At 42.1% G+C, this 14,021-nt stretch overlaps 1 protein-coding gene across 1 annotated transcript; it reads left to right on the forward strand.

The window, feature by feature from the left end:
* Nucleotides 1-205: 205 nt before the first annotated feature.
* Nucleotides 206-13,815, forward strand: rrp12 (ribosomal RNA processing 12 homolog). Its single transcript, XM_042501683.2, has 34 exons — nucleotides 206-430; nucleotides 2,002-2,222; nucleotides 2,494-2,577; nucleotides 2,667-2,743; nucleotides 2,832-2,937; nucleotides 3,023-3,139; nucleotides 3,231-3,369; nucleotides 3,999-4,126; nucleotides 4,231-4,329; nucleotides 4,444-4,535; nucleotides 4,639-4,750; nucleotides 5,769-5,869; nucleotides 5,977-6,091; nucleotides 6,176-6,318; nucleotides 6,400-6,521; nucleotides 6,616-6,680; nucleotides 6,775-6,937; nucleotides 8,051-8,205; nucleotides 8,438-8,505; nucleotides 8,611-8,704; nucleotides 8,792-8,950; nucleotides 9,065-9,145; nucleotides 9,233-9,338; nucleotides 9,417-9,524; nucleotides 9,615-9,772; nucleotides 9,863-9,954; nucleotides 11,183-11,338; nucleotides 11,426-11,598; nucleotides 11,706-11,816; nucleotides 11,907-11,953; nucleotides 12,053-12,131; nucleotides 12,880-12,947; nucleotides 13,040-13,122; nucleotides 13,224-13,815. Exons 1-34 carry the CDS (start codon nucleotides 292-294, stop codon nucleotides 13,324-13,326), a joined length of 3,864 nt encoding a protein of 1,287 aa, XP_042357617.2. The 5' UTR covers nucleotides 206-291; the 3' UTR covers nucleotides 13,327-13,815.
* Nucleotides 13,816-14,021: the final 206 nt, after the last annotated feature.

Genomic DNA, 14,021 nt, shown 5'->3' on the forward strand with positions numbered 1-14,021 from the left:
TTGAAAAAATAAATGGATCAAAGTTTCATCATCCTGCCCACAGAAGTACAACATCTGTACACCTGGAAATTATAGAATTCACTGGATAAATGTGCAAAATTTAGAAATGAATTTCTTTGACTTTATTGGGAATACAAAATGTTGTGTGCGTTGTTTGGCGCCATCTACAGGCGACATAACATCATAGCAAGCTCAGACACGTGAGCGCAACCGTGACGTCTATGGTGAGCGACGAAGTCATCTGGAGCTGCAGAGACAGTTGGGGTAACGTGATTAGTTTCACCCCCGAAAATGGTCAAGTCGGGGAAACTTCGGTCTGGGACCGGGTCGAAACTTAGACGGTGGAAAAAAGGACACAGTAGCGACTCAAACCCGCAGACAAGTCGTTTTCGGCAGGCTGCTAAAAGCCGCTTCTTCAGCCGACCCTCCGGTAAGCCTCCCATTACACGTGGGTCTGGGGCTAGTGCTAACGTTAGCTCGTGTCAGCCATTTAACTTGTAACAACACCATTTAACTTCATGTCATACGTTTGTCAGCGTTGTCAGTAACGTCGTCAGCGGTTTCCTATCTTTATTTCTTTTCCCTTTGGTCAGCTGAAATAACGTATCAGCGAGTTTCCTCTCTGTGTTTACACGAAAACAGAAACTGCTGTGTGTTTGTATCTGTGCGACCCAAAGAGATATTAAACCGTGTCGTTAAATTAACCCCTTATTATTGCTGATATCATAAAGAAAATCCCCTGAAATAGTCTTCCATTCAGTTTATCCTCAGAGCCGATAAAAATGTAGATACAAACATGACTTTAAGTTAAATTAGACGTGTGATATGGGTCACTCTGATAAGCCAACCAAAGCTTGTAAGCAGGGGCCCAGACCTTAAATGACATACTGAGGTTACAAATATAGATTTCGTCCTGCAAACTAACTCTAATCTAAAACTTTAGAGGCATTCAAAATAATCTTTAGATAACGAAAAGTAGGGTAACACGAAAACAATACATGTATACAAATGACACATGGAGACTTGAAGTTTAAATTTCCTGGAGAATGTATTACACGTAGAGTAGTCATTTATGAATAAATACATACAATCTTAATTTCTCAGCCCTAAAGAGCTCTAGGAATGAAAATATTTTAGTAGCAGCTGTGGTCTGAAGCTCTTTTTTTGAAGACTGACAGAGGTTTAGATAATCTCATAGTTTTTTCCAGTCCATTCAATATCTGTGGACCTCTAAAGCTCACACTAAAACTTGTACATTCCACAGTTTTTAGCTATGATAAATGATGATTTTGGACAAGTGGAAAAAAAAAACATGGCTATAAAATCCACTTGTGAATTTTGGGTCTGCAGGTATTTAAAATAAATACAAAATACAACCATGTTGAATATTCCTTCTCTACGCCAAATAAAAAAAAAACACAACTCCCCCTCTAGTGCTCAAAAAAATTTGAAATGTCTCCTGCGTATTGCACCACCTCAGAATTTTCCATAGATAACGAACAGTCCCTTAAGTTGTGTTGGCTGTTGCAAATTTGACTTTGAGTGTATTAATAAGTTTGGACTTTCAGCTGTAATTTTTTGTAATTTTTAGCTATTTATACGCGCCCCCCCCCCACTATTTCAGGGTACCAAAAACCATCATATTTAATATTTGGTTGCAAATTCATTGCAGTTAATGACTGCTCATAGTGGAAAAAAACATGCAACGTCATTAGATATTTGGCACCCTTCCTGGTGATGCTTTACTAGGCCTGTGCTGCACCAAGCTTTAATTCATTGATCACCCTCTGAGTTAATAAAACAACATGCTGGTTGGATCATAGTTAATTATAGACCAAAAATGTCTTCTGTACTTTTTAGATGCATGAAAATAGTATCTGCATTGTTTTAAAATGTAAGGATAAATATAAAAAGGTTTGTGCATGTGGAAAATGTGTTATGCCCTGAGATGACCCAGCTTAAGATACTGGTGTGTCTCTCCATCTTTCCTCTCCCCTACAGGAAAGAGCGATCTAACGGTCGATGCTCTGAAGCTACACAATGATCTGCAGGCGGGTCCGCTGGAAATCGGCCGTAAAGATGCCTGTATGGAAGAAGAGCATGATGGGGCGTTTTCAGATAGGACATCTGGTACCTTCCTCAGCGGCCTCTCGGACTGCTCCAACCTGACCTTCAGAAAGGTGCAGCGCTACTGGGAGTCCAATTCAGCTGCTCACAAAGAGGTAGGCAATACACTGAGGGGAGACTGTTTATGCCAGAAAAAAACTTGAATGAAAAGCCTTACATGGCTGATATGTAATGTTTGCAAGCCTCCTGTTTTGATGCAGTCAAATCATCTAAAAGCTAAATATGTGATGGTAGCTCTGATAAGTTGTTGCTGACATTTCTTGAGAGTTAATGCAAGGATAACAACACTGCTAATGAATATGTTTGCACATCAGAGATGCTTAGTTTTCTTTTAGCTGTAATATTGTCTGCTGATGTGCCTCACAGATCTGTGCAGTGTTGGCAGCTGTTACTGAGGTGATCCGAGGTCAAGGAGGGAAGGAGACTGAAACAGAGTACTTTGCTGCTTTGGTGAGTGCTGCCTTTTAAAAAAGAAATATGTTTACTAAGACATTTTGGTGTGTTGAAAGATGGTGTGAACATAGTTGTGCTTTTTGTAGATGACCACCCTGGAAGTTGTGGATTCAGCAGAGTCGCAGGCTGCAGTGGCGTACCTCCTCAACCTCGTCTTAAAACGGTTGGACTTTAACATCTTCTGTCACCAAAGCAAAACTGTCATTCATGTCAAGGCTTATCAGATATAAATAGATTTTTCTCTTCCCCAGGGTTCCTGCTCCAGTGCTCATGTCCAAGTTCTCGGACACCACTAAGGCTCTGATGGACGTCATGTCTAAACAGGCAACATCTGAGACCGCCTCGGCTCTTAGATGGGTGAGTAGATTTGCCTGTCTGTTTGTCCTTCATTCAATGTTAAAAACATCAGTGAAGATTAAGTTTTTCATTTTTGCACCTATAGATCCTGTCATGCCTGGCTACATTGTTGAGGAAGCAGGATGCGTCTGTCTGGTCTTACCCGTCCACTCTTCAGGCTTACCACGGCCTTCTCAGCTTCACTGTGCACAGCAAGCCTAAGGTCTGTCTCTTCACCCTGCTCGTAACTGCCCCGCAGATATTACATGTTGATGCTGAAATAGTTTGTTTTAATGTCCACTTTTTCTTCTCAGGTCCGTAAAGCGGCACAGCAAGGCATTTGCTCCATTCTCAGAGGTAGTGACTTCCTGTTTGGAGATGATGCCCCAAGTCATCACCCTGCTGCAATGACCACAGCCAAGTTCTGCATGAAAGAAATGGAACAGGCAGGAGGTAAGACAACTGCATGTGTTTATGCCATAGACTGTGTGTGAAGATGAACGACACGTCCCCACTTACCCCTGATATGCTGAAGTGAGGTTAAAATATCTGAGATACAGGCGTTGCCATCTTTCGAGGGTGATGTCATTGAGAGCCCGCATTTCCGCAGTAGAGATATCCACAGTGGGGGAGATTCTCGCCAAAACACTTGTCCGACCAAACGCAAGCAGCTCCTTTGAATACAAGTGCACGGATTGGCTATCAATAATGATGGAAAAGCCCCTTTTTGTGTAATTTAATAACTCATCAAAACCAAACTTATCATAAAAACAAACACTTGAACAAACATCAGGGTGATGAGAACTACCTCCAGTGACAGAAATGGAAAAATTTATTTGGCGTGTACTTTGAATTTTTAGTTTGGCCTATGTCCATCCACTAACATGGAGGGGCGGACATTAGGACCTATACGGCAGTCAGACACCAGGGGGCGATCGAGATTGAATAGCCTCACTTTGGGGGAGCTGTTATGTTGTTCATCTTTATATACAGTCTGTGGTTTATACTGTGATGAAGCTACATAGTTTATATGATATTGTGGTTGTCCAGCAATTTGTAGTTGATGTGTTTTTCCCCCTCAGGCACCAAAGAGGACACCACCACACTTCACGTGTTGGGTCTCCTTAAGGAGCTGATGGGGACGTTTCCTCTGGGAGCTGTCAAGTCCTGTTGTGAGACTCTGCTGCGAGTGATGACACTCAGCCATGTGGTGAGAGCGCAAAAACATTTATAGGTGCAGCCAGACACCCTTTGTTCACTTACATGGACACTGAAGTGTAGTCTTTAATTTTGCTACTGTGTTTGTGGCTGCAGCTGGTGACGGCGAGTGCCATGCAGGCCTTTCACAGGCTTTTCAGCGGAAAGCCAAGTGCTTCATCCCTCTCACCAGAACTCAATGCACAGATCATCACGGTGAGAGAACACAAACAAAACAAAAGTCATAATTCTGGGGCGCCCAGTAGCAAGGTCATAATTCAAAATGTGCTGCAAAAGCTAATATTCTGTGACTTCTGTGACTCCTCTTAGGCTCTGTATGACTACCTGCCCAGTGAGAACGACCTGCAGCCTCTGCTGGCTTGGCTCGCTGTAATGGAGAAAGCACATGTTCACTTGGCGAGGTAATAAACTTTGTTTTCTCACAACAGCACCACAAGTGCTCTCTGTAATCAAGTGATGAAGTGTTTTCTAGTCAGACTAATCAACAGTTTGTTTTTTGTGTAGTTTGCAGAGTTCTCTGAGTTTGGGCCACCTCCCTCGCCTCTTCTCCGCTGCCATGTCCTGCCTGCTGTCGCCTCACACACAGGTGGTTTCTGCAGCCACCAATACACTCAAGGTAAAGACATGAGCTTCATGACATTCATGAGAATAGAATTATTATTATTTATTACCGGTTGAATCATTAAACTGTACTAATTAAATATCACATGCACATGCATGGTAGTGAACATAAAACTTGAGCTGTACATGTAATTCTTAGCTCCATGAGCACTGGTGCACCTAATATAGGGATGTCAGCTCTCACACATTGACCATGTAACTCACCCAATTAACACTTAAAATGCTCTCACACCGTGCATCTATTTTCTTACCCGAAAAACACAAATAATGTCCCGGTGTCCTGTTTGTGCTGTTAAGGTATGGGCGCTTGCAGTATCCAAAAAGGAGAAAGAAAGTCTCACATTTCAGCAAAATTAAAAAGAAAAAATATTAGATTTTTTTATACCAAATAAAGTATTTGGCAAAAAACTTCTACTTTTGATAAATGAAGTTCCACAATAGGTTTGTAACAATAGGTTTGCTGAAATTTCCAATATGAGCCTGACTGTTACTGTACAGTTTTAGGGAAAATTAAAGGAGAAACGATGGCTCAGTTTACATTAACACACTGACAGTTTTTTCATATTTGAACTGTCATCATTTCTATTTCTTTTGAGTTTTGCAAAAAATTTCACTTGAGTCATTCACAGGATGATCCTGGCTATGATCATGTTAAGTCTGAAGTAATTTTACTCTCTCCATATTTAACTGAGAAGTTGGCTGCCCTGTGCATCTTGGTGCAGAAAATATGTTGTGCTCAGCCCTTTACTACTTTACTAGCTGTAAAAGTGGTTGATATTGGACTCCTTTTGGTTAGATCCAGCAAAAGCGCAAAGAAAAATACACCAAATGATGCAGTAAAAAAATTGCTTCATGCAATTTTAGAAGTCGCATTCATCAGTGCATGTACAAGGAAACAAAGTATCTCAAGTCCTTCTATTTATGGAAATTTAACAAAAAAGTCTATAGGAGTTTTGTATTTAAAGTGTATGCAGGGTCCCAATGGATGATTTCTTCATGATCATCTCTTTCAGACTTTGTTGACTGAATGTGTTGCCCCTCACATGGGGGAAATGGGCATGATCACTGCCACAGCCTCTGCAGGAAACCCTTCCTATGTCTGCAAAATGTTTCGGTAAGTTCCCAACCTTATTAGTTAGTCTCAGTCGTATCCCCCTTTTTTATGTATGGACTTACATGTAAATGCTCACTATTAAAATTGTGGCCGTGTGTGTTTTTCAGTATTGTAGAAGAAGGATTGTCCTACCGTTTCCATGCCTCCTGGCCATTTGTGCTGCAGATCCTGGGTTGCTTCTATCGAGTTGCAGGGAAACGGGCTCACCCCATCATGACCAAGGTATAGTCACAAAACTTTGCAGATCAACATGTGAGAAGAAAAAGATAAAAGTTTGTTGAAGTCTTTGTGTTGTGCCCTTGACAGTCCCTGCAGTCCCTGTCAGACCTGCGCTCCACTCCTCAGTTCCCCTTCAGCGGGGAGTTGGACCTGGCTTTTGGAGGAGCTGTGGAGAGCATGGGGCCTGAGGTTGTGCTGGGTGCTGTGCCCCTCAACATCACCGGCTACGAGTAAGTGAAAACAACACTAAGACACTGTGGAGTTTGTCTTGTTGTCATTATAGTTTGACTGATTGTGTTTTTTTCCACCAGGGACGACTTGGAGTTTCCACGCAGCTGGCTGGTCCCGGTTGTACGGGATCATGTGAAGAACACTCACCTTGGTTTCTTTGCTTCTTATTTCCTCCCTCTGGCCTCGACACTCAAGCAGAGAGGTAATCACACAGTATGTGTGATGTTCCACACTGTAATGCTGGGTTTACTTTTTATGTTTATCAGCTTGTGACTCTTTTTTTTTTTGTTTTGTAGCTGAAGAATTAGAGCAAGCAGGACAGAAACTTGAGGCCAAAGTGTACCAGACATTACAGATACAGGTAGGTCCACACTGACGCAGCTTTGATATATTCAGAGTAAATGGCTCCAGTGAATGGGTGTTTGAGAAGTTAATGTCTGTACTTTTTCTCTCAGATTTGGACCATGCTCCCTGGCTTCTGTACATGTCCCGTGGACCTGCTGACATCCTTCAAAGGCATTGCCCGCACACTTGGTATGGCTATTAATGAACGGCCAGACCTGAGGCTCATAGTGTGCCAGGCTCTACGCACCATTGTCAACAAGAGCTGCTCCACTGGTAAGAAGACACGCGTATTCACAGATACTCCTTATCCACCAAATAAGTCCTAGTTCTATAATCAGTTCAGGTATCTTGGAACCACAAAGGTTTTCCACCAGTTTTAGGTTTAACCATTGTAATCAAGGTTGTTTCATAGATGAAGCGCAATGCACAACTGAAGTAATCAGTCGTAGCAAGATGGTGGATCACATTGATTACCTGTAAGCAGTTGCTATGTTATTACGGCTATAATTTTTTTATCTATAGCCTCATTCCCACTGCACAAAAAAACCCACTAACACCCGCTGACATCTGGCTATTTAATGAAATGGGAATGCGAATGATCAGCATTCACATCTGGGTCAAATAACTGTAGACATGGTATTTATTGGCTCTGATCGGTATTGGTGGGAACACAACACCTGGGTGAACGCGGTTATTTCAGTTCCTTATCGTCCACCTCCTCATAAGTAGCGCTAAAATACAGATCTTAATACATCTGCATGGAGTTTGAAAGAGACACTGAATAAGTAAGAGATCTATAAAGAGAAGAAACCACTGAAACGTTTTCAAAGACCTCTGCTCCTGCTGCTGTCTACTGGTAACCTGTTCTCCTGCCTGTCTGTGACATTGCACAGACACACCAACAAAACAACCGACACACACAAGCAGACAGAAAGGCAGACTCGTGTGTTCACCGGCAGTTAGAAAGCAGTATTTAGCGGGGTTACCCGTGTTTGAAAAACCTGCGTGCATGCTTTAATTTTGGTGGGAAAACAGTATAAAAAACAAGCATGGACCAGTTAATGATGGTAAGAAGACACAGAGGACTACTACATGCAAGACTCGTTCCTCTCTTTCCAACCTGTAGTGTATGACTGACGTCGTAATGGTTTGCACGTCAAAGCAAACCTGTAATTTTTCAGTTCCAGCTGGGAGCCATCTTGTCTTGTTCTGAACCAATTTACTATTAGTTGAAATGCTCTGAACATTTCAAAATACGGTGCAGGAACTGAACAGAACCGGTTTCACGTTGGTGAAGATGGGGTACAAGAGAGACAAGAACTACTGCAGCATCTTACTGTTGAACCAACTAATTCCAAAACTTTTTGTATCTGCTCGTTTTTGTAGAGGAAGAAAAGGCTGAAGTGGGCCGCTTCTCCAAGAACTTCCTGCCCATCCTTTTCAACGTGTACGGCCAGCAGCCTCCAGCTGGAGAGTCCAGCACCTACAGGATGGCTGTGCTAGATACCATCAAGGTCTACCTGACTGTCACTGACACACAGGTCAGTTAAGTTTGCCTAAATGAAGCAGTTCATGCGTTGTTAAATCACTTAACTTGTATTATAAACCATAAATGTGATCCTGAGCACTTTGAAGTGTGCCAGAGGTAGAGGGGTGTGCATGCACCAGATAAAGCAGTGTCTTCCATACAGAGCTGATCATTTTTGATGTCTGTCCTGTCATGGGCCATATTTCATATGCCTGAGTTTCACTGATCAAAACGATCATCCTCAGCTGGTCTGCACCTTCCTGCAAAAAGCCACAGACAAGTTGAGCAGTAGCGACACCACGGAGTTCACACGGTAGGACATAAATATATCGCTGTAGATTTATGCCTTCCTTTATCATCATCATCTCATATTGTTAAAATAGGGTAAATATTAGTATACTTACTCTTCTGTTTCTAGTCTGTCAATGATGGACCTTGTGGTTGCCATGGCTCCGTCCGTAGACGAGGTCACCATGACTAAAACCTTTGAGCTGATCAGGCCATATTTGGAGGTAAGGGTATCACAATTTGAATCTAAATCTTTTGACTTTGGGTGTGCTTCTTGTAAACTTTGTGTCTGTTGCTGTGTTTGTTTTCAGTCCAAAGAGCCGGGCATGCAGAAGAAGGCGTACCGTGTGCTGGAGGAGATGTGCGGAGGAGAGAGAGATGAGTGCAGATCATTTGTCGTGGCTAATCTGGAAACTCTCAAAGTCGTTCTGCTCGAGACTCTGAAAAAGGCATCTTCACCAGCTAAGAGGGTGAGACTGCTGTGCAGAGTGAAACAGAATAAACCAGGCACTAGATGGGTTTGTATATATTGATTTAAGTTGCTGTCTGATTGTATCTTTCTATTTCGTGTTGCTCTTTCTCAGCCGAGACTGAAGTGTCTGATCCACATCGTGAAAAGGCTCAACGAAGGACACAGAGACTTTATCACTGCACTGCTGCCAGAGGTAGAGACGCAAATAAATTCTTGCAAACTCACAAAAAGCACCAAGTAGTGACATTTCTTCTTTTAACGACAATATTCTCTCTGTCAGGTGATTATATGCACCAAGGAGGTGTCCGTCGGAGCTCGTAAGAATGCCTACACTCTGCTGGTGGAAATAGGAAATGCGTTTGTCCGCTTCTGTGGGAACAAAAAAGGTAACACGCCTATCTTTTTTGCATTGTGTATGTGCTGAAGATTTGGTTTAAAATCCTAATTGTCTGTGTGTGATCCAGATGCCATGGAGCAGTATTTGGTGTTGGTGTACGCGGGACTCACAGGCTCTGTCACCATGATCACCTGCACCGTGTTGGCGCTAACTCGACTTGTTTTTGAGTATAAAGGTAAGCCCGCTGACTTTCAGCACTTCACTGTTGGCATTTTGAATCTTTAAATTGTGGACTGGTGTCACTTCGGTGCCTTTTCTTCCCCAGATGCCATAGAGGTGACCACCAGGGAGCAGCTGCTGCACAACATCTGTCTGCTGCTGTCGTCTCGGACCAGAGAAGTTGTCAAAGCCGCTTTAGGCTTCATCAAAGTCATCCTCTTCATCATGGACCCCAAGACACTGGCATCACATGCGCCTGTCATGGTAGGCATTGTGGTTATGAATACTGGAGTCCACTGTAAGAGAGAGTTGTGCCTTTTTTAATGCAGATTTTATTTTCTGTCTTGTGTTCAGATGGAGGGAATCGGGAACATTAAGGACGACGTGAGGAGGCACTTCAGAACCAAACTGAAGAACATCTTCACCAAATTCATCAGAAAGTTTGGGTGAGTGGTGGATTTCATTCAGTCTTTTCCTCAACTGGGCACCGTTCAGCTAACTTGCATGTTTAGACCAAACGCAAAGCAAGTGTTTACCTTCCGTTACCCGCGCAAATATGGCTGCTACGGTTGTGCTAATTAAAAACGGGCGAAGGCAGCTCATGCCTAATGTTGGTGCTAATTTGGTTTATACTTATGTACAATTAATAGCTGGAATCAAGTAACAAATGTGAGTTTCCCAAATCACCATGCAGCTCACTTTTCTCTGTAGAGGTTTGAGTGCTGACAGATGGTGACAATAAGTTTTTCCTCCATTTCTTATTCTCGGTAGGAGAATCTCAACACTGACAAGCTTTTGGGACTGTATCACTCGGGTTGAGCTGACACATTCACGTTTATTCGTGTCAGGTGCCGCAAATTTGTCTTCTTGAGTCTTTGCATTGACTTTTTTTCAAATCATGAGACACAAAAAATTGCCTTCACATTTGATCTGAATATTCCTTTAGTGAGACAAGGTGAGGTGCAATAATACATGTCAAAAATGCCCAATTCAAGATTATCTTTTACACCCAGGTGTTTTAATCTCTTATTTATTTATATATCTCTTTATTTTCTCACAGCCATTGACAGATTTTTTGGTAATTGTACCTGCTTCTATGGCACTCCCACAACAGTGTCAGTAAATTTACTGCAAAATCACTGCATTTGTGCGTAATCATGTTTTCTAAATGTCTGTGTCTTAAGATCTGGACATGTGATGTGCTTATATTACTAATGTCTTTTACTGTTTTCTAAGACTTTAACAGAGCTGATTGCTTTCTGTGCTGTTTTGATTGGGAACTGATATTTTGTCATCAGGAATGCGTTTTTGTTGTTAAGTTTAAATAATGTTGTTTGTCTGCTACCAGCGAACCAAAACAGTCTTATTGTAAACACAGCTGATTAAAGCACTATCCAGTGAAATTATTAGAGTTAGCATATGATTAGTATGCCCACATTATTATTAACAAAAGGATGCTTTGTTTAAAAATGGCACCAGCTGTTTGTTCACACAGCTGACTCCTCTTAAACTGATTGTTTTGGAACAGAGGTTCAGTAATTACATGAAGCCAGTTTTGCACTGGATGCCTTGACGGTACCAGATGTCTCCACTACTACATCACTTCTGTAGGTTCCAGTGTCCCACACTCTGTGTATTTTTATGCACGTGTCTGGTTATTTGCTGTGTTTCCAGTTTTGAGCTTGTGAAGAGCATGCTGCCTGCAGAACACCACAAGGTGCTCGCAAACATCCGCAAGGCCGAGGCTCGCAGCAAGAGGAAGAAACAGGCCGCAGAGCAGCAGGACGACTCCGAGAGCGAAGAGGAGGAACCAAGAGCAAAGAACCAAAGGTACACCACTGTTCACCCACACCTGCCTCCCCTTGTACATTTACCCTTTTGGCGCGTAACAAAAAACTGGTGTCCTGTCCTCTTCAGTATTGAGGACATCCTTGCAGAGTCGGACAGTGATTTGTCAGAGGATGAAGGAAAGGCTCGTGGTGCTCAGAAGAAAGCAGGCAAACCGCAGAAAGCACGGGCTTGGCTCAAAGAAGGAGAGGCAGATGACCCACTTAACTTCCTGGATCCCAAAGTTTCCCAGAGAGTGTTAGGTACAGACTGTTTTTGAACACTGCCGCAAGCCTGCATTTTTATTTGCTTAGAAAAGCTGACTATAGCCTGAGGAGGTATTTCTTAACATGTTTTTATCGTCTCTCAGCTACTAACCCAGCGCTGAAAAAGAGTGCCAAGGTCGATCACGGCTTCAAGGTGACATCAGATGGACGGCTGATCATCAGAGAAGATGATGAGGAGGATGTAAAAGACAAAGGTTAAAAAAAATCCTGTCATTATCCCAGCCATCTTATACATGCATTAGGTCTGAACAGGCTTTGAAAATAACTTACGACTTCTCTCACAGATGAGGGAGAGATGAAAGATATTCTAGAAGAGGCTGGAGTCAAAAGTGTGAGTAATTACATGTGAAACAGTAATTAGCGTTCTTGATGCAGTAGAGACATTTTTTATTGTGTTTTTTCATGTTTTTTTTTTTTTTATCTCTTTCAGAAAAAGTCACTGAAAAGAAAGTTCAGAGATGACAACTTTGATGAGGACATGGAAATCGAGCCCCAGCTAAAATATAAAGGTAGGACTGCTACCAAACATCCTCAGTGATAAATCAGCCTTTGTTTAAAGACTGGGTGATAGGCAAACGTTTGGGATTGCTTCATTTCTCAAATAACCAATTGTATAACAATTACTCACTCTGTGTTTTGTTGAATTTGGGAAAAAAGTTAGTTTTTCTTGCATGCCTCCTAGGAGAATAAAGAATTTCAAAATGGCGAAAAGTATTGAAAATTGACCACAATAACACCGATTAACAAACTAGTCTTGGCAGCAGTAGGTCGGCAGCTCCAGTTTTCAGCAAGCTAAAATGACTGTTTTTGTTAATGGAGTCTGGCTTTGAAGAGAGCATTGATCCGTTTCATTTCCAGTTAAGATCCCCGTGACAATGGGCTGTGTGTTTAGGAATTCCTGATTGTACGACTGGATAAATGAGACCCGGACTACACTGCACTAGTTGCACGAGAGTTTGTAAACGGATGTTTTGATGTAATTTTGCTTTTCTTAAACCTGGACATCTGTGACTTCAGTTCAACTACAGTTTCCTCAGATTTTGGATTTGTTCACTGAGGAAGTGTGCAAGAAAAAACCTTTTCTTCACATATTCAGTGGAACAGTGGGAGAAATACTGATATATAAATGGTCATTTGTGGGGTGAAGTATTCCTTTAACTCTTTTCGGGGTAGCGTGTGGGCCGTTCCTAGAACTGCATTACGTTATGTCCATAACGAATTGTGATTTAGACTAAACTGCACATTTTCTCTTCTCAGCCGGTGGCTCAGGTATCCACAGACCTCTAGGAGGAAAGGAAGAAAGGGGGGCGGACTACAAGTCTAAGGTTAGTATGACAGCATAGAGAAACACACACTGCAGGAGTTACTGATTAGAGACTGTAATACTGAGTGTCTTCTTTCATTCTGCGTTCCTCAGAAAGGAAAAGGAGATGTGAAGAAAGAAGGAAAGCTTGATCCTTATGCTTACATCCCTCTGAAGAAGGCCCAGCTCAATCGCAGGTAACAAATTCACATTGTACAATTTCATAAACTTCCTTGACAAGGGTTAAAAGTTTGCCAGAATGTCAGACGCTAACATGTTTTACTCTCTGTGTTCTCAGGAAGCGTGCCAAACTGCAGGGCCAGTTCAAGGGCATGGTGAGAGGAGCCCAGAAGGGGGCGCTGTCTGGAAAGAAAATGCAGAAGAAGAAGAGGAAAGCCTGAACAACACTATCACTCAATGGACTTAAAATGCATTGTGTGTGTGTGATGGTGTGTTCATAAACATACTAAAATGTAGACATACACCTGGGATGTGTGTGTATGTCTGTGTGTGTTCCTGACAGCCTGTTATTGAAAGAGAAACCAGTTTGTTTTTAAACTGTTTCATCTTTCAAAGCCCTGAAAATGCTCTGCTTGACATCATATGGCTTTGAGGGCTAAGAAATTACTCATGGGTAATCTGTTGTGCATACATCAGATAAAACTCCCCCTTTGGTAAACATAAATGTATTTATGTGCGAACATGGGATACTGTATGTGGACAGACAATAACTGGTTTGGGGTGAGTAATATCTGCCTTTGTTGTGTTATTTGGTCACCTGAAGGTGCTGTAGACTTCTAACTTAACAGTCAACAAGAGAATTAATGAATGCATTTAAGATGAGTTAAATACAAATTTAAAGCTGTTTGTGTACTGAAAAGTACAGTAAAGCAGTGTTGTATTCTTTAATAATTGTCCTCATCAGAAACAGATATTTCCAGCCTGCAATTAGTTTTCCATGAGACAGTTAATGCAGACCCGTCAATACATTGACAGAGGAGCTGTAGGTTGTTGTTCTGCAGGGTGAGTTAACATACCATTAGCCTCGTGTGATTCATATCCCCCGATGGATTGCAGCGAAATGAGTCATGCAGCG

The sequence above is a fragment of the Plectropomus leopardus genome, chromosome 13, assembly GCF_026936395.1.
Source record: "Plectropomus leopardus strain MGB_pleo_1.0 chromosome 13, ASM2693639v1, whole genome shotgun sequence".
Classification (NCBI taxonomy): Eukaryota; Metazoa; Chordata; class Actinopteri; order Perciformes; family Serranidae; genus Plectropomus; species Plectropomus leopardus.

What these genes read in the sequence shown, in the direction of transcription:
- rrp12 (XM_042501683.2), top strand. Translation starts at nt 292, where the DNA reads ATGGTCAAGTCGGGGAAACTTCGGTCTGGGACCGGGTCGAAACTTAGA. An exon ending in CCGCCTCGGCTCTTAGATGG is followed by an intron (nt 2,938 to 3,022) that starts GTGAGTAGATTT and finishes TTGCACCTATAG; the next exon opens with ATCCTGTCATGCCTGGCTAC. An exon ending in TCACTGCACTGCTGCCAGAG is followed by an intron (nt 9,146 to 9,232) that starts GTAGAGACGCAA and finishes TCTCTCTGTCAG; the next exon opens with GTGATTATATGCACCAAGGA.